Source organism: Drosophila willistoni, assembly GCF_018902025.1.
Source record: "Drosophila willistoni isolate 14030-0811.24 chromosome 2L unlocalized genomic scaffold, UCI_dwil_1.1 Seg168, whole genome shotgun sequence".
Taxonomy (NCBI): Eukaryota; Metazoa; Arthropoda; class Insecta; order Diptera; family Drosophilidae; genus Drosophila; species Drosophila willistoni.
Window position 1 is genome coordinate 300652 of NW_025814047.1, and position 22756 is coordinate 323407.

The following is a 22756-nucleotide window of genomic DNA, read 5'->3' on the forward strand; positions in this document are numbered from 1 at the left end:
CTTTGGCAATGAATTAGCAGGCTCGTTCGCTCGCTTTCTTGCATCTCATGCCGCCGGCCAGGAGGCAAGCAGGCAGGACGAAGAGCTTTTTCGAATGCACTGAGGGATTGGGGTAAGGGTTAAGAAAACTAAAAAAAAATATATATGTATATTCGTTTTGACGTTGGGATATGGTCTGTCTTTCTGTCTCTAACGCTTTTTGTTAGTTCATTTTTTGTCTTATTTTTTTTTTGCAGTTTCCAGCTGGCCAACAAAAGCGCATCATTTTGCATTCAACTGTAGCAAATGCCAATGAATTTTTTAGTTTTCGTTTTGCCTGGGCTTTGTACTGACATCAAAAGGGTGCGGGGCTCACGGATCCGGATTGGGCTTTAGATGATGCGGACAACGTCGACGCCGACAGCGTCGGCGGCGGGACAAAGCTCTGTTACGCGACTGCCAGCGGATTTCCCTTTTCGTTGTCGATGGCCGCCAGGCTAGCTAGCTGCCTGACTGCTTCTACTATTCGCGGCTATAACCGCAGGACTTTTCCTTTTTCTATTTGTTTCCCATTTTTTAGAATTTTTTGCTCGTTTTTTTCGTTTTTGAAGCGCACTTCAGGCAACAACGACAGCTTTGATAGTTTTGTCGCAAACTTTTGCGCAAATGTTTAGAAACGAATGCAATTGGAATTGTTGAGGTGAGGTGAGTGCTTTGCCTTGGATTTGCTTGTTTAAATTAGAATAGTTCAAATCCTTTTTTTAGCTTTTTCCCTGACTGCTAAAATGTTAAACTTAGTGGTGTGTGGAAAACCCACAAGAGAAAGCAAACATTTCCATAAGGCAGCCAAAAGATTTAAGGCTTTAAGAGTAAATCCTGCACTTTAGTATGCAAATTATATGACAAATACTTGTAACAACAAAAGAATGTTGCAAATTTCATACAGCCTAATACATTGTTTAATTTAACCGCATTTTGCGTAATTTGTTTACTAGTCATGATATTTGAAATGTTTTTGATATTGAAAAAACACATAAATTTCAACTAGTCATATTTTGAATCAATGTTATCAACTTTATCATTTGTTTATCCAATTTTCAACTCTTTTTTAAATTTATATGTTATATCTGTTAAATACGTTATACAATTCAATTTAACATTTGACAACAGACATTTTATACATGATTTTAAATCTTTAAATTTTATAGGTTTCAAATTCAATTGAAAAATGTAAAATTTTGTGTAGAATTAAAATCGTTGTGGTTAGTTATTGTGGTCTTCTTTTGAAAAGGGAAATAAAAATTGGTTATTTTATAAGCAAATTGAAGACAAAAGTTTTAAGCCGATTATAATCAATATTTTGCAGCTTTGTAAAATATTGTAAAATAAAATATGTATCAAAAAATTGTCATGAATTTTGGTTTTAAGCGAGAACTTTGCGTAAAAGAACAATTAGTTCATGTTATTCAACGTTGCGTATACGTTATATCTAAACTATTTTTTAGGTAACGAGTTTTGTACGCTAATTTAATGCTTTATATTAATAATCATTTGAATTTAACCGACTTAATAGAGAATTACCACAATTCAAATTCCTTATATGTTATAACTTTTTTTAAAATTGAGTTTATTTTTAGACTTACGAATTCTCCCTTTATCAGACACGTCTTTAAAAATCGAATAATTGATATTTATTTGACAATTTCTTGAAGTAATTCCGGGCTGTGAACTGAACCCCTTTTTGGTTAGAGTATTTGACTATTCATAGTGATGGCATTAAAAATTCCCGGTTATCTTTTTCAAGCATTTGCTCTAGCTAAAAGTCAAATGTTTTGTCTTGGTGCAAATCTTTTTTTGGTTGGGGTTTTTTTTGTCAGTTTATTCCCATTTTGTATGTTACGTAGATGCAGTTTTGTTTGCGGGCATTTCATAATCTTTGGCATAGAAAATCGTCTGATCCCCCAAAGCTTGATCTCGCGCACCAAGTTTGAGTGTGGTGAGGGTGGAGAATACAAAAGAACCGAAAGGAAGAAGCTTAAGTGCTTACGTTAACGCTTACGTCAAGGATGACGAGGACATGGCACATTGGCATGGACTTAACTTGATATGCAGTGAAAGCGAAAGAGATATAGAGAAAGAGACGCGGACAAAGTGGAGACAAAGCGGAGAGAGACAAAAGTCAAAATGTGAATAGAAGAGGCTTTGGACCTCCAATCAGATTTGGTCACATTCAAGCTCAACAAGATGAATGCAGTCATTCCATCACACCCAAATCCTCCATCTCCCATCCGACACCCACCGAGCCCTATTCGGTCTCTCTTTTTAGTCCCTCTTCCTTTCGATTTTTTCTTCTGCTAATTTTCGTTTGTGTTTGGGGCGTTGTGGGTTTTGGTTTCTTTTTTTTTTTGCTTACCTTTGGCTGCGACGTTCCATTGACAATTCCAATTCCTGCTGTACATTGTTGTCGTTAGCATTGTCCTGGTTTTGCTCCTGGCCGGCAAACTTACTTCGGCCCCTACCCATGCCCAGAACCACACCTTGAATGGCCGCATTTAAGTCAGACAATTGCAGACGGAAGTCATTGCGAGCATTCTCGGGATCATCATCAAACTGTCGCTGTTGTTGCTGTTGCTCTAGTTGCTTCTGCTGCTGCTGCTGTTGCTCTCGTTGCTGGAGTCGACTGTTGGTGCTATAGTCGTATATGTTGTTCTGGCTGGGATTTCCGTACAGTATTTGTGGCTGTAGTTGTTGCTCCTCCTGCCTTTTCGCCAATGCTTTGTTGTAGTTATAGTTGTCATTGTTGTTCCCATTGTTGTTGCTATCTGCAATGGCATCAGCATCGGCATACTCATAGTTGTAGTCGTTATAGTCCTTGTAGTTGTTGTTTTTGTTGGTATATCTATTGTTTTTATACGTCATTCCCATTCCTACAGCCGCTGCCGCCGTCTCTCCTGTCGCCGTCTGCTCACAGGCCACTGCAAGCGTTCGTCTGGAAGAGCCATCACCACCAACACCACCAAGTCCTCCACTACCACCACCAAAGCATCCAGAATGGGCAGCCAGTATGACAGCCAGGAGGAGCTGCAAAATTCAACAAAGAGATAAAAGAGATATGAGCAAGCGAAAAACATGTAAATGTAAAGCCCATTGGCCCATTGAAATGTTTAACAATTGTTGGTTTTGCCAGGGCTAATAAAGTGAAAAGTGCTGGCACCAAGCAACTAAAAACGACAGCAACACGACAACAATTCATTCAAAATTTAAACATTTGAAAATTTAGGAAAATTCTATGAAATTCTTCAAAAGGCATTAAGCTGCTTTACCCAGGATTAAGTTATACAAAATCTCCACTATGAATTGAAGTTTATTTTTGGAGAAAGAGAGAGAGAAAGAGAGAGAGAGAGAGAGAGAGAGATTACACAGTCATCGAAATTGAAGCATACTAAACAAAGCTAGTGCTATAATGCTAACTCTTGATTTTATAGCCAAGGTCTAAACTATAATAACAGTTGTCCTGAGTTGGAATTTAGTTTATTATTCAAAAGGTACTTTCTCAGGCAACAAATCGCAGAAGTTTTATTGAAAAAGAATTTATTCAGTTTAATGCAATTTCGATTAGTTTTTACCAATCTCGAAATTGGAAATTTCAAAAGTAATAAAAGCTATGGTAGGCAGCTTAAGAAGGGGGACAACTTGCCTTGGTGGTTTTTTTAAGAAGGACAGGCTAAACCAAATCGCCAACTCCAAAACCAGTTGAGATTTAGAGTGAAATTGAGCCAAAAAAAGCTTAAATTAGAAGAGTTTACATTTTGTTGCCTGATCAGATTTAGTGAGTGGTGATTTGAGCTCATATGAGGAGTCTTCTTTGTAATAAAGAACCTTGAGCCTTTAAGGAAAGACAAAGCTTCAGAGGTAACATAGGAATCTTAATTTTAAGGATTTAAATTCATTCGATTTGGTCCCAATCTGTCCTAAGTATAACAGCTTGAAGTTCGTATAATCAATTTTCAGGGTTTAAATACTTTTGGTTAACGATTACATTGAAAGCTGTCTTATCGCTAGATAATTCTAAAATTAATGCATATATCGAGTATAGCTTAGATTACAAGATGGAAGGCAAAGCATTAGTAGACAGAATGGAGTTAGAAAGGCAAACATATGTATCCACAAACAGCTGGAGGAGAGTGAGGGTTGTGGTTAACGGACCTTCTAAAGTAGCTGACTTTTTGTCGGCTAAAACCAAAAGCGAAGGTAATGGGCATAAAAAAAAGCATCACAAATAAGGTAAAGCCAACAGGCAAAGTCAACCCACTAATTGCTAGACTAAAGCCACCTTCAGGTAAAGTATATGGAGTACGGTGTGCAGCCAGGCTCAAAGTCTCAAATGGGAAAAACCTCGAAGGCATGTTTACCCAGACTGCCTTCTACCACACCCACTCGTAGTTACATATATTCCTGGTCCTATTCCTGGTCTTACTCCCACTCCTGGTGTTAGAGTGTGAGCTTACTTGCAGCTAAGTGGGTCGTTGTCGGGTGGGGCATGCAACAACATTGCGGCACCTTTAAGCTGAGGAAAATGGCAAGAAGTGAGCCATGAGTCGCCACTATGTGTGACGCCTTAGATTGCGATATACCTGGGGCGATTAACAGGATTTACAGCTTGAGCTTAAGTAACATTTTGCCTGGGTGGTCACTTTTAATTGAAATTTATTCATACAGCATATGGGCAAATTGATCTGTTGACCTCTCACTCCACCACCCAAAAACGAAAAGAAAACTCAGTGTAAGAACAAAGGAAATAACGGTTCAAACTTTAATATTGGCAAACTTTCTACAGGCATTAATTAAAATTTGCTTCATGGGTGCCAGCTAAAGCATTGATGAAACCATAACAAAAACTAATATTTGACAATTGGCAATAATCGACAGACCCACAGGCAATAGCAACCGAAAGGGACAGACATCCAGACAAGCGAAAGAGATGGGGAGAAACCCACAGAGAAAGAGACAGGGAGAGTGAGGGGGAAACGAAAACAAGCAATGGCAAGCGCAACAATTAAAACAAATCGAAAAGACCAATGTAAAATGTTTTTGTCGTTATACTTTTTGTTGTTGTTCTCTTGATGCTTTTTTTTTTTGTTTTCTTTTTGTTTTTTTGTTGCTATGTTGTTGGACATGAAATCCACATCGTCACCATCTCGTCCGCCCCCGCTCCCGCCCCTTTCAATCCCCCAAATTATTGCCATCGTCTCTACCCAACATGTATGCAAATTGCATTGAGTATTGTTGCTTGTTGTTTTTCGTTCCACTTGCTTTTTGTTTCTGTGGATTTTTTGTTTTTTTGAAAAACCAAAGGACCAAGTTTCTCTGTTCGAACAATTGCCGGCACATGAACAAAATTCAATTGAAAACTCAAAGGTCACAAATTTATGCCGTGTGTGTGTGGGTGTGTGTGTGTGTGAGTTTGGTGGGTGTGTGTGTGTTTCTCTGTCTGTCCAGGTGACCATTTCAACATTTTGTTGTTTGATTGCAAAAATGTAATTGAATGGCAGCCAAAAAATATAAAATAATAAATGTAAATTTTCATAACCGTGTAGAGAGAGAGAGAGACTGAGAGAGAGGGGGACGAAAACACAGAGAGAAAACTATTTCAAAAATAATTTATGGTCATAAATTTCAAACTAATATTCAAATATAAATTGTATCTGTTATCAAGCTTTGACTATTGAAACAAATTGAGAGAGAAATGTTGATTAAAATAACATTACTAAGTATGTATATTTATTTAACATAAGTATTTAAACTATTTCCTCTCTTCACCTTAAGAGCGTGTTTTTGTTTTAGTAATTTGCAAAAAAAAAAGGAAACAAAAACATTTGGATTATCAAAAGCTTTTGTTTGAAAATTTGTTTATTGCAAAGCAAATTGTTTTTTTTTTTTTTAACATGCACATTATTATTTAAGTTGTAATTTACTTTGATTTTTTGCTATTTTTATGCACCTACATTTTTAAGAACAATTTAAAATCTAACTCAAAGAATTACAAAATCTTTTTAGAGATTCTTTAATTTTTTGATAATCATCTAAACATGAAAGTTCACTGCTGTCATGATTGTCGCCAAACAAGTCATAAATTTGTTGATAAACCAAAAAATTGTTGTCCAAAAATACATACACTTCGATCTTCAAAATAAATGTAGTTGGATATAATAAAATGGCATCAGATTTTAATCAACAAATTTATCGTTTTTTCAATACCAAAAAGGTATTTCTTTCCCAATCCAAAATATCACAGTCTCTTGAATAGTAAATATTTATAAATATTATACACTTTTGAGATCAAAAATCAAGTCAATAGAATAATTGACATATAACTAACAATTCTACAACAATCTGTTTTGAGAAAAACACATTAAAAGATTTTACTAAGCAGCTTATTGCTACGAATGCTTACCTTTTGGAAGGCTGCCTGTCAAAAAGCTTAATAGACAAGGACTCAAAATTTGTACAGGACATTCTCAAAGATAGAAACTTTCGATAAGGCACTTTAAAACTTTTGGTTATTAAGATGTTATTGTTAAGGAAATAAAAGAGCTAAGAGCGCATAGGTTCAAAAGGGCTTGAATATTTTGTTTAGATTCTTTTTGCCAAGACCAAACTGTCAATAAATTTAATTCGTTTTACTTTATGAATAACATCCTTCAATCCTAGAAAAAATCCAATACGTGCTTCTGCTATACCGTTATAGTAAATTTGTATACTCTGTTGTGATAAAATAAAGGTATAGACATTAGAGAAATTAATTCTGATAGTCATTCAACATTTTGTTAGTGCTAACATAGAAGTATTCATTAAAAATTACAAATTAGACACTAATTTAATTCAAAGCTTAAGGTTTGATTTAAAGTTACATATTGGAATAGCTAACAAATTACTCATTTGAATACATGATTGAATATGAGTTACATGACCTAAACTAAAGCAAGCAAAAGTATGGAATTAAGGATCATTTAAAGGCTCTAAAGTTTAGAAAGCTAAGTTTATACATATATACTTTTACTACGTCAAATACTCGAAGTGGAAATTGGGGTAAAAGTAGCAAAAAGTTAAAAGTTGCCTTCAATTTAGGTCATAAACTTTCCTTCTGCAATGCTAGCATGAGTTAAACAATAAAAAATTTGTTAAAGTTGAACAAAAATTGATTTTCTAGGCATTTCAATTTGTTAATTAAGAATTTAAATAAATCAGACATTTAATCAATAAGTTAATTTATGCAATGAATGAATGAAATAAATTGGTATTTATTAATCACCTGACTTATGACATTTGATAAACAATATTGTCTTAAGCTGTCATTGCAAAACATTCTTTACACTTGTAAATACCTAAATAACATATGTATATTAACTAAGCTGTGTGCATTTATATTTATACTATGTAGTTTAGTATATGTCAATAAGATATTAGATAGGATACTTGCACGTTGAATGACATAAATGTCGAGCGAAGATAAAGCAAAAGAGTAAAGTGTGTGCTTAGTAAAACTAACAAAAATAGCTTTAAAGTAATTGCAATGCTTTAACATTTTTTTTAATTCTCAATTCTCAGAAGAGCCATTGAAATGTGGTTGATGGTTTCGTAAAAATACTTTAAACTTTTTGAAAACTAAATGTAGCGATATATATGTAAAGCATAATATATTATATTGAATATAAAATACGATGCGACATTTTGACTTTTGAAGTTTTAATCATTTTTATCAGTATTTGTCAGTTAAATTAATGAACCTGGATCTACTTTTGTTCATTTACAATTGTTCATTTAAAAAAGTCTTCTAATCCTAATCTGCTGAATTTGTTCAGAGAAATTTACGTAAGCACAAACAATTTTTATACAACTGGTTTTATATTTTCAGAATGTATACTTAAATGTATAAGTAAAAGAGGATACATAGTTTTTTTCTCAATACTAAGTTCCTTGATTTTCATTTAAAGACATCTCCTGTTATTCTGAAAATGATTATTAGATCGAAAATGCTGAGGATATTCCATTAAGGTGTTAATAACTAAACGTACCAAGTTGCCTCTAAAGACAAGTTGAAAAGGAATCTTAACCTAAATATTTTACCGCAGTTTTAAAATTTGTGATAAATGAGAAGTAAATATAGCAAATTGTGTTGTCCAATCCAAAATACAATTTTATTTCAATTGCTATTCCAGTCATTCACATATTAGTTTAACTGGAGAGACAGTGTGCATACCGGATATTTGTGGGTCGAGTCTATTTTTAAACCTTTTGTTTTTTTTTACAGAAAGTAAACCTTTCAAAGTTTTATTTCTAGCTTTTGTTTTTTTTGCCTAAGCTGACACCATGAGCTGAATATTTTTTTTTTCTGACTTGGGCTTGACCCTCTGCAATCGGCTTAGGATAAGTTTAAATCGCATAGAAAACCTGCTTCGAATTGAGATACAAGTAAGTGCCACCTGTAAGCCCAAAAGGAAATTCAAATTCAAGCCGAGTGAAGAAGAAGAAGAAACGGAAACTTAAATATTCAATTCCATAAACACTTGTTCACACAGTTCACGCAGATCACGCGGTGGCAAATTTTATCCCAGAGCCGGGGTCTTTGTCCTTTGTTCGGCTAAGACAACTAGCGGGAAGTTCCTAGGGTAAGGTTATGGAGGGATTGCTGAGAGCTCGCTGGCTGTAGGATGAACTTCATCAACACAAATTGTGAATTCCATACAAATAGTTTGACAAACTCGAGCACCCACCGAAAAACTTGGCCAACAAATGCCGGGAAAAGCGCAAATGAAAGAAGTTTTATTCGCCCTCTCTCTTTCTGTCTCCCTCTTTTTGTCTGTCTGTCTGTCTGTCTGCCTCTCTATGTGTGTGTAGTAGTAGGCGGTAAAAGCATAAAAGAAATCTTTGTAAATCCACAGCAACAACCGCAACAACAACAACCACAACAACTATGTAAAAACTAGATTGAGACAAAAGAACTTGTAGGAATATTTCCATCTCGTTCTACTTTGGTTTTCATATCTCACAGTTTTTCGGAAGCATTTCCGGCGCCAACTACTATGGTCACGTATTCCTCTAGATATAAGTATGTACGTATATATGTTTAATACATATAATACTTGGTATGTATATGGATTGCGCGTGCCGCATATTATCGTTCTATGGGTCGCACGGCAATGGCAATGTCAGAGCAACTATTTCATTTTTTTTCGGGAGGGGCCACCGCCACGGCCACATAATGAAACCCAACGCAAGTCAAACTAAAACTCCAAACCCTAACAAATCCAATTCGCAGTGAAGACAGACACAGACCGACACAGACATGTCTAAGTCGTGCTCGGAAAAACTTTCATGTCCAACCGAGAAGAAAACCACTAAATAGGCGCGTGCCTCCCACCAATTCATCCCATCTATGTAGGTCGCTCAGTGAAAAACTTTAGTTTTTCAAAGTTGTTTGGGTTCGGTTTTGGTTTTGACATTATCCTTTTTCCTTAGAGTCCAAGTATTTTCGTCCATTGATTGTCAACGCACATGGGGAATTGAACTTTCTGGTTGAGCTTCTGTTTAAGTTTTTAGTTTATCAAAATCGACTCGGAGTTCGAGCTCGAGTTCGAGTCTCTAAATGAATTAAGTATCAGACGGATAAAAAAACATCCTTTAGAGATATTTTGCGGTTATTCACAAGGTCAAAGGAATTCCTATTGAATTGATTTGGCTTTTATCAGCTTTTTCTTAGTTGCTTGTTTGCATATCGACTTAGTTGCAAAATGTGTATGCAGCTCAGGATGATGCAACAAGTGGCACTGCCACTGCCAGCATGAGGTATTAAGTACATGTTTAGTGTTGTTATTGCTGCTACTTGCACTCGTGGCGCATTCAAGCCAGCTTAACTCTGTACGTACACATGTACACTATGTGTAAAGTCTTTTTTTTTTTTGCTCTTCCCTATAATAATATATTGAAAATTGTTGCCATAGCATGCGTAATCCTTGCCACACTCACATAAGCTTTGAAAAGGGCCAACACGAAATGACAAAAGCAAAAGAGAAGCAGAAAAAGCAAAAAAAAAATAAAAAGCAGAGGAATAAAAGAGAATGTAATAAACGCCAGGCAAAATATTTGTCAAATCAATTTCACTCGAAAGCAGAGTGTCAAGGGCATGAAAATAGAATTGGAGAATGTGGCATTCACAAGAAAGGAAAACCAGACTCCAGTGTGGGATAATATGCATAATTTTCTTGCACACCCACACGAAATGCTTCTTCTGTGTATATGGTTTTCCCTTTTTTCTTTATCCACCATATACATATGTATGTACATATATGACAATTGAAGCCCTAGAAATTTCTGTCATCAAATTGGCCAAATAAATGCGATTTCTAACATCATGACTGGGACCAAAACTGAATTTTAATAATTGCCATTAAGTTGGGCATGATTGATCCAGAGCTTTTAAAAGCAATCTATTCGAAAACAATATTTGAGTTTATCTTCTGTAACAAAAACTTAAGCGACTAGTTTTTGTTTTGTATATATGATTTTCCCATTTTTTGTCAACCTTCAGAACATCTCAATAGTTCTATAATACAACTTTGACTAGAATTATTAATTTTGAAGGATAAACTTTTAACAGTTACAAAAATTTAAAAAAAGTACTTTAAGCAAAGGAAAATAATGTATAAAAATGTTATTTTTTGAAATTTTATGGAGAATTTTTCAACACAGTCTCTCCAGTGTCGTACAAATGTTTGTTGAAATAATAGAGGAGAAAATATTTATTTTTTTTAGCTAAAAATTCATCAAATTCGAATGGAAAAAAAGCGACAGATTTGCAAATACTTTAGATTGGCCTTGGCTGTTTTTAAGTCAGAAAGGATATACCCACGCATAAAAAGATATTCCTGCTTTTAATTTAAAAACAATTGAAACTAATTGGGGCTAAAATTTTAAATGCTTTGACTTAGTTGAACTAAGCATATAAATCAAAAACCTAATACCTGAACCACTTCGTGTTTAGACTTTTAAAAATCAGAAATATATTTTAAATTTTTTCGAAAACATATTTTTTGTTTAAGTGTCCTCACATTTTCTAAATGTTTCCCACAGATAAACAAGATGTGTGATGGATACACGGATACTGTTTTTCCATATCCATTATATGTAGCAGATATATTTCTATGATTAAATAATAGAAGAAAAAAGCTGACCAAGTGGTATTGATGCAACAACCTAAGTATAAACCAGTTTAAAGTGAGACAAAATGTTTAAGTTTTTATTTAAAGTGCAACATAATTGAGCAAAATAATATATAAAATTTTAATTTTGGCAATTACTTTTTACATTTTTGAGTTGTCATATTCAATTTTTCACTTGTTGAACCTGACCAAGCCATAATGAATTCTGAGTTTAAATTTGAAGAAAGAGCATTACAATTTTTGTTTCGATTTTAAGATGTATAATGTTTATATTCGTATATATATAGAGCAGTTTGTTCCATCTCTTATTTGCAATTTTGTTCTTTATGCACGAAATTGCCTAGGGGGGAAAAATACATACGAGAATTTAACATGACAGGGACCCAAAAGCGAACGTGTATGTGTGTGTTTGTGTGTGTATATGGGAGAAAAATTATTGAAGACACTGTTGATTGAAGAATGGGGCGCCGCTGCCTTTTATTGTGTGCGACATGTTTTGATTGAGGTATGCCGCAGCAACAACAACATTTTAACCAAGTTCTAACAAGAGCAAGAACAACATAAGCTACCAGCAGCAACAGCAGTAAGAGCAACAGCAACAGCAACCAACAAGCAACAGCAATCGACCCGTCACTTGGGAGTCTTGGCGTCGAAAAGTGTAGTCACTACTAAATTTCGTTAAAGGACCCCCAAAGGCAAAAAGGGCTGCAAATTAAAGTTGACCAAAACTGTCAAGCAGAAGTAGAAGCAGCCGAGCCCAGTCGTGTTCCGACTAGGCTTCAGGCAGTTTTGGGTTGAAATTCCGCATTAAAATATGTCAAAATGACAGAAAGTCCCCAACCAGCCCAACCATCACCCACCCCCTCCTCAACCCTCTGGCTGTTTTCTATATATTTTTTGGGCCCTTTTTACCTCCACTGTGTCTATCGGAGAGTGTCGGTTCATATTTTTGCTGCTGTCAATACAATTGAGTTGATGTTGCTGTTGCTTTCGTAGAAGTTGTCGACGGGCAGTGATTGCTTTCATTTGCCTCCCAATCCAATCTTTTCTTTTTGTCTGACAAATTGATGCTTTGACATCATTCAAGCAAAAGTTTAATCTCTTTTTCTCTGACGCCTTCTTTTACTCTTTTCTTTGCCATTGATGAAGTTAAGTGTATAAATATTTGCTTTTGGATATGAATATATTATATTTTTTATTTATTTTTTAGATTAAATCTTAGCATATTGCTTTGGGATTATCTGCAGCAGTTACATTTATCAAACGCAAGATGAAGTCTTTACCCATACATATATCAGAGATACACATATTTCAATCAGCAAAAGGAAATGTTTATAGTGATAGTTTCCTGACACTTTGTCTTTTTGCCTTTTGATAGTTTGAAACATTCTCCTCTTTTGATTGTTGCAAGAAAGAATTTTTGCAATTATACCTAGTTTGTGGCAATTGCAAAAGCAACTGCAACTGCTTGTTGTCATTGTTTTGATATTACACTTTGGCAATTGTTTGCCATTACTTCAGTTGTTCTGCCCTTTCAATGGGTTTCCATGAATCGGGCTGGAGGATGTGAGGAAATGGATACTATATATTTATATACTTTTCTTTCGTATATTTGTTGAAATAGCAACTTGTATCTGATATAATTCTTATGAGTGTAGTTTTTGCTATTGGAAACATTCGCATAAGTCTTGCTCCTTTATGAACTGTTAATCAATAATGAATTTCAAAATATAAAACCAAATGTTTTAAGGCAAGAAGAAGCGTATCGTTGCAAAAAAAAGTGTATATAAATTTCGGTTTAATAACAATTGCCGGGTTTATCCTTTTTCTTTTTGTCTTTCGTTTTTGGTATTTGCCACAAGTTGCATCTTTGTTTTTGCAATTGAATTCTGAAATCTAGGAAAAGTTTATTTCTGTTACAGTCACAGGCGTTGACTATAATAAATGTCATGTAGGATGAGAGAAAACGAAGAAGAAGAAGGCGAAGTAGATGGACAGATGCACTTCCGGTCATGCCTTGCTCCTCCCCCCGGCCCCTATCATTTTTCTATCTATGTCTCTATATATCTCTTTGGGTTCTCACTTAATGACAATCATGTCCTCATTTTGCAATTGCAATTTCAATTCTCCTTGCTTTTGTCTATTTGATGTGCTATTTTTTTTTTCGGAGAGTTTGTCGGCTGCACTTTTAATGTGAAAATTTTGTTGGCAATTTATGTGACTAGTTTTAGATTTTTGATTTGCCACAAAAGAAGAAGAATGAATGCGAGGACATGGCTAAAGTTTTCCTCTACTGACAACTGACAAAATATGTTTTTGAACAATAAATATATTTCCGCTCAAAAATTTCAAAAGAAACACAAAGTACAAATTGCACATTGATTTTTTTTTTTATAAGAAATAAAGCTGGAATTTGGTTAATTTATGTACTGGTACAAAAAAAGAAATTTTCTTTGAAAACACAAAGAAAAAAGAAATTCTTAAGAGAAGCAGGAATTCATACAAACGATTTGGGTCACAAAATTTAAAATCAAACAAAAATTGTCTTAAAATATAGTAAAATGTAGTATTTTGTTTTTAGTTTGTATAGAGAAATACTAGAAAACATTTTAGAGCTTTTGGTTAAGGTCAATAACTTTATCAATTTTAAATGAGAATCATTGAAAATGATTGAAGATCTTGCCTAACAACCATGACAGACAAAAGGATGTCCAATTTTTAGAGAGCGAGAGAATATTTCGGACTTTTGCATTCTGTTAGAAGTTGTAAAAATTATGGTTGCAGAAAGGATACTTGAATAATCAACCACTTGACCTTCTTCTATTGCGGCACTCATTCACTCAACCGTTTTCAATCAGCAAAACCCTTTTTTTCTCATTTTGTGTGTTGGCTTGGGCATAAATCTGTACAATACACACAACACTTGAGTTATTTGCCTCACTTTGATTGTTCCATAAAGTATTATGTAACAAATTTTTTATGGTCTTGTATTTGCGTTTCCTTTTTTTTGAGAAAACATCTTTCAACTTAAATTTTGAAGTTGACTTTTGTGTGCAAAATTCGTTACCGATTTTCTTATGCTCTTACATATGCCAAAAATATTGATCTACATAGAAAATGTATAACTATTCTGTAAAACATTTGAGACATAGACATAGGCGTTTTTGTAAGGGTATAAACAAATTCGGCAAGTAATATATAGATTGACCGTGCCTCTGTGGTTTTTTTAGACTTTGCAGAAATCGTAAAAGCTTTTTTTTTTTGTATATAAACAGGTAACTGGTTGCTATATGCAAAGAAAATATACAATATTTGTATTTAGAATGCGAAAGAGATACAATTCGAGTGGCAATTTGTGGATGCAGCGAACCGGCAAGTCAAAACCACTCGACTGGGTCATATGTCATATGCAAACCCATGCCAAAACCTCGAGAAAAGCCAGGCCAATTCCATGCAATTGCAGTTAGTTGCGAGAAGAGGTTATTAGGTTTTGTGACAAACAAGTCTTTTTACCTTCACAAATATGCTATCCAATCAAAAAAGCAAAAATGAAAAAAAACAAACATAAGAGAAGAAAATAAAAACGAAGACTATGTATATGTGGGATATAGGATTTGCAATAAAATAATCATGACAGCAACAAATGCATATTTAACATTCATGCAGGCCAAAAATCAAAAAGGGGCAAACCCAAAACTGCACATGGGCAAACACACATGTATGTAGATTGGGCAATCCTTTACAAGGATTAAACCGAGTTTGCCCTTTTCTCCACTCTTTGTCTATATCTTTTACTCTCACTCTCGCTGTCTTTCCCTCCCTCTGTGAGTCGCTTTTTCCAGCCACAAAGTCATTTCACTGAGCGGATGTTTGCGGCCAAATGAAAGGACATACTAAAGGGGGTAAGGCCACCAGTGTGGATAATGGGTGGATACGTCAGTACGTTGGGGAGGGGGAGACTAGGGGTAGGTAGGTGTGGTCCTGTCTTTTGGTTCTTGCCGCTTAGCACGCAAAAATGGTCGTAAATTTCAACTCCAGTCCTTTGGCCAGTTTAATTTCGATTTCCTTTTTCATCCAATGCCTGGCGCGTGCAGTTTTTGGAGAAGGACAGAGAGAGAGAGAGAAAAAAAAGAAGAAAAATGAGCGAAAACGGTTTCAGATTCGAAATGCAGATTCGAACTACGGATACGGCTGGCGGAAACGAAAGCGACAACTGTGCGACAAGTAACTGTGGTGGACTCAATCGGAGAAGGACGAGGAGTGGTCCTAGCCAAACTCGTAATGCATAAATAAACACAATGAGTTAAACCATTAAGAAAAAGTGAGAAAAAAAAGAAACCTATAAGAAAGGACACTTGCACTCAAATGAGCCTTCATCGATCCTACAGACATTTAAATTAAATTCTCATGATTTTGCAATTTAGTTTATATTGCCAATATTCCTTCTTCATTTGTTATGTAAAGTTAGTGCACCTAAAGCCACGTCATTGTCACATAATCAATTTTAGTTTCTAAGAATGATAACATATTCATTAATATATGTATATTTCAATCCCCAACAGTTACCTACCTATGTATATATGTATGTATGTATATACAAATAAATTGAAGTATGTATTTAGTTGCTTAAAGCCATCAAAATTTCCGGCCCCAAAATACTCACAATCTTTGTGCGTACATAACATTAATCAAACGAAAATTATGTAAGGAAACACGTGTGGCTAAGCAAAAGGAAATGAATATGAATATAAATTTGAGTATGAAAGGCAATATAGCCAAGGCAAAATGAGCAAAAAGGACTACAGAAATAATATTAAGGGAAAGTGCCAAGCTGTAAGCAGTAAGCTGGGTTCGCTTTTGCCTTCAAAATGTTAAATGTCTTGGCGAAATCATGAACTGAATATATCGTTGGCAAGCTCATATATACATACATATATTCTTCTAAATAACAATAAAATGATTTTAGTAACTTTCTCTAAATTGAAAAAGAAATTTAAATGAAGAGTGTTAAGTCTTGGTCGGAATTTTGTCTTAAAAATGTTAAAAGTGGTAATTAGCCAAAATGAATCTTTTTCCAAAGATATTATAATGATTTTAGTAACTGAAATACCTTTCTGACAAATTTCGAAAAGGCAAATAGAAAGTAGGAAAATATGTTGCACTAGCCACTTGCTTGGTGTACGTTTTATAGCCAAATGTTTTCTCCCTACTGGCAATCATTATACCCTTGCAGAGAGTATTATAAAATTGGTCAGCTGTTTGTAACGCACAGAAGGAGACGTTTTCGACCCCATAAAGTATATATATTCTTGATCAGCATGAGCGGCTGAGTCGATATAGCCATGTCCGTCTGTCTGTCTGTCTGTCCGTCCGTCCGTCCGTCTGTGCAAATCAACTTGACGCCCCATCTTAAAAGCTATCGATATGAAACGTTAAATTTGAGCTACTTATAGCCCGGAGCAGAAAGGGTATGAAAATTACAAGGATCGAACCACTACATCATATATGTAGTTGTATAAGAAAAAAAGGTGAAGAATTTGGAGTATCCCTAAGAAATTCACCAACATCAGATCCCGAAATTTTAATCAGATCGGATAAATATAACACAAGTTACAGTCAATATAAATCGACTCTACTACGTCATGTCTTGAAATCCGCAGAGCAGCTGACCACACGCATACACACACAGACGCAACGCTACGTATGTGTATGTGTATGCGTGTCAATCGCAGCAGGCAGCATGGGGAAGAAGAAGAAAAAGAAATGGGAATGATATTTGGAAGGTTTTGTCTGTGCATTGATGAATGGATGATACAGAAAAAGAGTTTGGAACGTGTGAAAATATTATGGCCAAGGGCTGCAAGGGTATAAAAAATTCGGCACAGCCGAAGTTAGCTTCTCTCATATTTTTCAAATAATTTAGATTCACTTTTAGTTGAATATACTTTTACTTTAAAGTTATTTAACGCTAAGCTTAATTATCAATAATATTTTCTAAAAAAAAACTGTATGTGTGGCCCTGCTTTAACTAAAATATATTAAAATGTCTATAAATTTTAAATTTAACTATACAATTGCAAACATATTCTTTAGCCACTTAATTAAACTGCATTACTTAGAATATTTATTAGGCCAGACTCTCCTTGTGGTATTAAACTTCTTCTAATACAGAATAAACTGGCCAAAACTTGAGGAAATTAATTTGTCATAAGCAAAGTCTTAACATCATTTGATCACTAACACACAGATTTGTGCACACTTATTAGATTATTTTGGCTAACAACAAAATTAATCATTCATTTAGTTAGGACTAAGAAACAAATCCAATTGATTTTGGTGGTAATCGCTTTAAGTCTTGCAGGGCTCATAGAACCTGTGAGTTCCTTTGGGTTTACTCACTTAATTCAAATTTATTTATTTCAATCGTTAAGTATTTATTGCACGTGTTTTGACCTGTTTTCACATTGAAGTAAATTTGGGTTTAAGTTAGAAATATTTAACAAGCAACAAAATTTCATGATAGTTTGTTCAAACTTAACAAAGCCTTCACTTAAATGGCTTAACTATTGTTTTCACAAATCAATTTGTTTATATATACATATGTGCATAGTTTTTGTTGCATAAAGATTTTGGATTTTGATTTTTGGAAATTCATTAGGCCGCAAACTAAGTTAAAACTAACATTTGCATTTAAGTGCTATTTAAATGCAAAAAACAACATTTGGCTCATAGACATATGGTTAATTTCCAAATAAAATATAATTGATATCAAATAGAACGAAAATGTTAATTAATTTTCGTTTTAAACAAAACATTAGGCTAATGGAAATAATTTTGTATAGTGTTTGTGCAATCAAAATTGTGAAATTTGAGTAAGTTCTCATATGAATTTTCTATTCAAGTGAATTCATAATTTCGGTGAGAAATAAACTTTTAGTATTCTAAGCCAGGCCTTTTGCCCTTATTGCCGAAGAAAAGCCATATGATGTGCAATAAGTCCGAAATGTTTAGAGGCTAACTCGTTTTACTGTTGGCTACGGCTACAAAAATTTTTGTGTTTGTTCATAAAGATACAGCCACACACACACACACTTACACATTCTAACAACGAAACAAACCAAACAACCAAACCAATCCCACCAAACAAACAAACAATCAAGCTGACAAAATGAGAAAAGGTCAAGTGATGGCAAATGAATATAAAAAAAAAAAAAAAACTGTACGAGTATGGCCTAAATGTGGCATAAAAATGTTTATAGTATGCACATTTATATATGTATGTACATACCTACATGCTTGCAGCACCATTTAGAGGCACATTGTATATGTATGTGGTACGAGGGTGATTCAAGGAGTAACGTGACATATCTCTCGTTATATTTTGTTTTGGCTGAGCCTTAAGGTTTGTCACAATAGTTTGAGTGTGGCATTATTTCACTTTATTCGTGCGCAGTCCGTTCAAGTGGCCCGTAACTGCCTGTTACGCACGAACTCAAGCCAAATGCTTGGCACTATTAACTGATTAAATGACAAAGCCCATGGAAATCACAGCAAAACACTACAAAAGCTGATAAGGTAATGTAGTAACCACCACTTGGTCGGCTAAAATTGACCGATTACAGGGATTCACAATTAACAAAAGAGGGTAGTTACCTCAAAAATAGAAGTGTAATTTTTGAATTGTTACATTCGGAGGACTTTGATCAGGGTTCTCAATTGTCTACGGTGATAACTAGAGACAACCACCCATTTAGACTGTTTCTTACTAAATATGTCTATACTCTTAACATTTTTAAGCATTGTCGTCCATAAATGTGGAGATGGTATGTTAACGCTGTAAGGCCAGACCTACTCCCGAAGCAGCTGATCGACGAGGAGGCAAGGAAAGCAGACAAGACGAAGTGGCAAGGCAGAGTTGAAAGCGAGGAGTCTAGAGAAAACGACGAACGATGTGTGTGTAAACGACGAAACGAAGCTAGAACATTCCATTTTAATAACTACATAATTTTGTAAAAACCCATTGAGCACATAGTCTTCCTATAATAATTAACTTTATAAATAAATGATATACTTAACATAACCACACTTCTAATTCTTGTGGGCACAAACCCCACATAAATATGTATGCATTACATTCTGATTTGGTACGAAAACTAGTAAACATTAAGGTGAGATTTTTCTTAATATAAATTTACATTTACTTAAGTAAAATATTTCAGAGTTGTGGTGAAATTAACTAGTGAAACATTTTTATTATATTTTTGTTTTATCTATATTCTTAAGTAAATAAAATTAGGATCAATAAGGAACACTTTTCTTATCAATCAAATCGAAAAATGTCTACCCAAAATAATAAAAATATAAAGATTTATAGTGCAAGACCTGACATTTTCTTTTTTGTAATTTCGTTAGCTTGTCCTTATCTTTTAAATTGTAAAGGTAAATTGCTATTCTAGAAATAAATTTTTAAGCTTGGAGTATGATTTACTTTAAAGTATATAGAAGAGAGAGAAAAAGGGAGATAATTATACTTTGTATCTTTAAATTCATAAGTGGTATATGATTATAATTAATTGCAATTAAATATCCTTCATAAATCATCAATCGCTTTCAAAAATGAAAAGAAGCCAGGATGATACTAAAATAAATGTCAACAAAATCGGTTAACCAAGCAGATCTGAACTTTTCCTTGGGGAAAAAAAGTAGGAAAAGGCGACAACTAATAAAAAGATGAAATGTTAAACAAAATTAAAATTAAACTTTTCCTATAGCCAACACAATTCAACTTAAATAAAAAAGAGGACTGTTTGTTGACTATGTAAGTAAAATTGGAAATTTAAATACCAGTCATCGTCCTGTGATATAAAATTTAACTATACTTATACTCTAATATATATTATTTCTTAAATATAATAATAAAATCGAGTAGAACTCAATGTACATTCTCTATCTCAAATTCTAAACCTTAGATACTTTAATGATCTGAATAAAATGCAAAATTTGCTTAACTATTTAAAGAAGTTATTAAGATTTCTCAATACTTATTGAACAACTCTCGTATGTATATATTTATTTGTATATATGTTTTTCAATATAATTTTATTCTCTTAGCTGCTTGACTGAAATATTTGGTTATCACTGAAACGTGGCTGCCGCATTAAAAACAAATCAAATATTCCTTCAAAAAAAAAAGAGGAAAATATAAGCAAAAACAAAATGAAAAATAAAACACATAAATACTTTTACGAGTTCAACTGACATTGTGTCAATATTTCATCCGTTTTTTTCCTCTTTTTGCGATAAATTCAATGAAAGCTAATATGAAACAAATATTTTCCTAATAGAATGCGATTTGGCCCTAAATTGCAAATGAAAATTACCAATTAATTTATGTTGAGAATTTTTAAATAGCTTTTAATTAACACAAATTTTGTGTTTTTTTTTTCTTGCATTATGAATTTTTTAATATGATTTAATTACAAACATTGAAATCAAATATGAACAAACAGAAATAGCCTTTTTTCTACCCTTTTGAATTTCTATTCAATGTAATGCATTATAGAATTATGATGAAAAGGTATGAAAAGATAAGCAACAATTGGGAAATTAAATAATCGACAGTAAATTTGACTTTATTGAAGTGCGAAAAAGGTTTTTGTTATGCATTTGTTTATCACGTTAGATTAAACTCGAATGTAAAAATAATTTTAATATTTTAAACGATTCTATTACAAATATTGTTGTTAAAAATTACATTTCTGTATTTAAAGAAGGTAAGAATTCATTGGAATAAATTCGATTTTGGTCAGTTTGAAATATTACTGCGTTTATCGCTCATATAATGATTAGTTGTTGTTAGTTACGACATTTATAGATAAAGATCATTGATATAAGTGTGATTCACATAATATACTCGACTGAATGACATGGAAAATTTGATAATGCTTTTATTATTACTGTTTTTTTAATCAACTTTCTGCTGAAGTTGCTTTGCTCATTAATTTGCCAGACAATTTGCCGCAGAAAAACCCAAATAAAAGGAAAAGTAAATAAAATACAACAAAAATATTGTATGTATAAAGGTATATGTTTGATTGATGTACGGTGATTAAGTTGATATATATATAGATTGGGATTTTCCCGTTATTTGTTGATGATTGGATGATGATGATGACGATGATGTACAGCCATAAAGCGTTAACATATTTATTACCTGTATATAATTAAAGAGAGAAAAATGAGCTACAAACAGGAGAGAAGCTTGTTAAATCAGTCTGATTATGCGATTCGTTCGGCAGTCCGGTCATTACTCCTCTTGGAAATTATGTGCATATAAATTGTACTCTTTAGGGCAAGCATTTGGCTAATTTAAAACACACACATGCCAACACACACACACACACACACACACTCTCTCACACACACACACACAGAGATACAAAGTTTTTGCTCGAATCTTTGCCACAATAACCACAAGAATAATTAGTCAAAAATTAAGTAAGCTCAATGCCTCCGGCAACTGTTTTGCTGTTGGCTGAATGTTTTTGGCTATTTAAATGGCAATTTGAACATTTTCAAATTATTTGGCTGGAAAAGTTTTTCGATTAACCTGCTCAGCCATGGCAAGGACAACAACAACAACAACAGCAACAACAATGGCCGACAACTACATATTGTTGAAATATTTTTTGCCAAAATAGCCATGAAGGAGAAACTCTTCCATCTGGGCCTACATTTGCTTTTCGGTTTTTTGGGGTTGAGTTAGGCTTTTGCTGCTTTTACGAGCAAAGTTTTTAATGATTTACGAGTATATATGGCAACAACCAAGACACTTTTACATACATATTTCTGTACATTTACAAAAGTTTTGCCAACAACAGGCAACTTGTTAAGGATTTTGTCATTTCATCTGAGTTAAGAATTTCAGTTTCATCTTACCAATTAAATGTGATCAAAAAACAAACGATTTCTGTGTTCAAAAACTGGATTTTCTGGCAAAAGCAAGAAAAATGTCATGTTCTTTCCGACAAACACTTGGAGAAAAGGTGGGTATAAAAACATAAGCATATTGAAATTTGGTAGTGAAGATATCTCGACTATTTCCGTTAACATTTTCATCAATTTTTGTTTATTCATTGAGAAAATTTTACCATAAAAAGTAAGGAAAATAACAATTTTGTCTTCGACATTAGCAAAGTCTATAAGGGGCCAGCTCGAAATCTATTGAGAGTTGTTACAATTTATATATTTATAAAAACTTATTTTAGGATTCTTTTGAGTAGAGAACGAAATCAAGACTTTTAAAGAAAGAGGGAAAAAAAGTATGACGATATTAAACATTTTGGCTATTACTAGTTTAGTTTACTATTATTTTTTATAATATACATTTTTTCCAGTGTAGTGCAAGAACTTTGTCACATAGTCGCGGTTATGGCAGACACTTTACAGTCATTCGACGGTTTGTCATTGGCTCAGCTCTATACATATATATATAAAGGATGCGAAATGGAATTCATTGATTGAAATTTACGATTTGAGGCTGAATGCGAGTCTCGTCT

General features: G+C 33.8%; 1 protein-coding gene across 1 annotated transcript in view; it reads right to left on the minus strand.

Annotated features, from left to right (window-relative positions):
- The window catches only part of LOC6643247, a 38214-nt gene that overhangs the window by 2042 nt on the left and 13416 nt on the right, over window positions 1–22756 (minus strand). The window contains exon 2 of the mRNA XM_023176314.2: window positions 2393–3060. Within this exon, the coding sequence (XP_023032082.1) occupies window positions 2393–3060 (668 nt within the window). The remainder of the gene's footprint in view (window positions 1–2392; window positions 3061–22756) is intronic.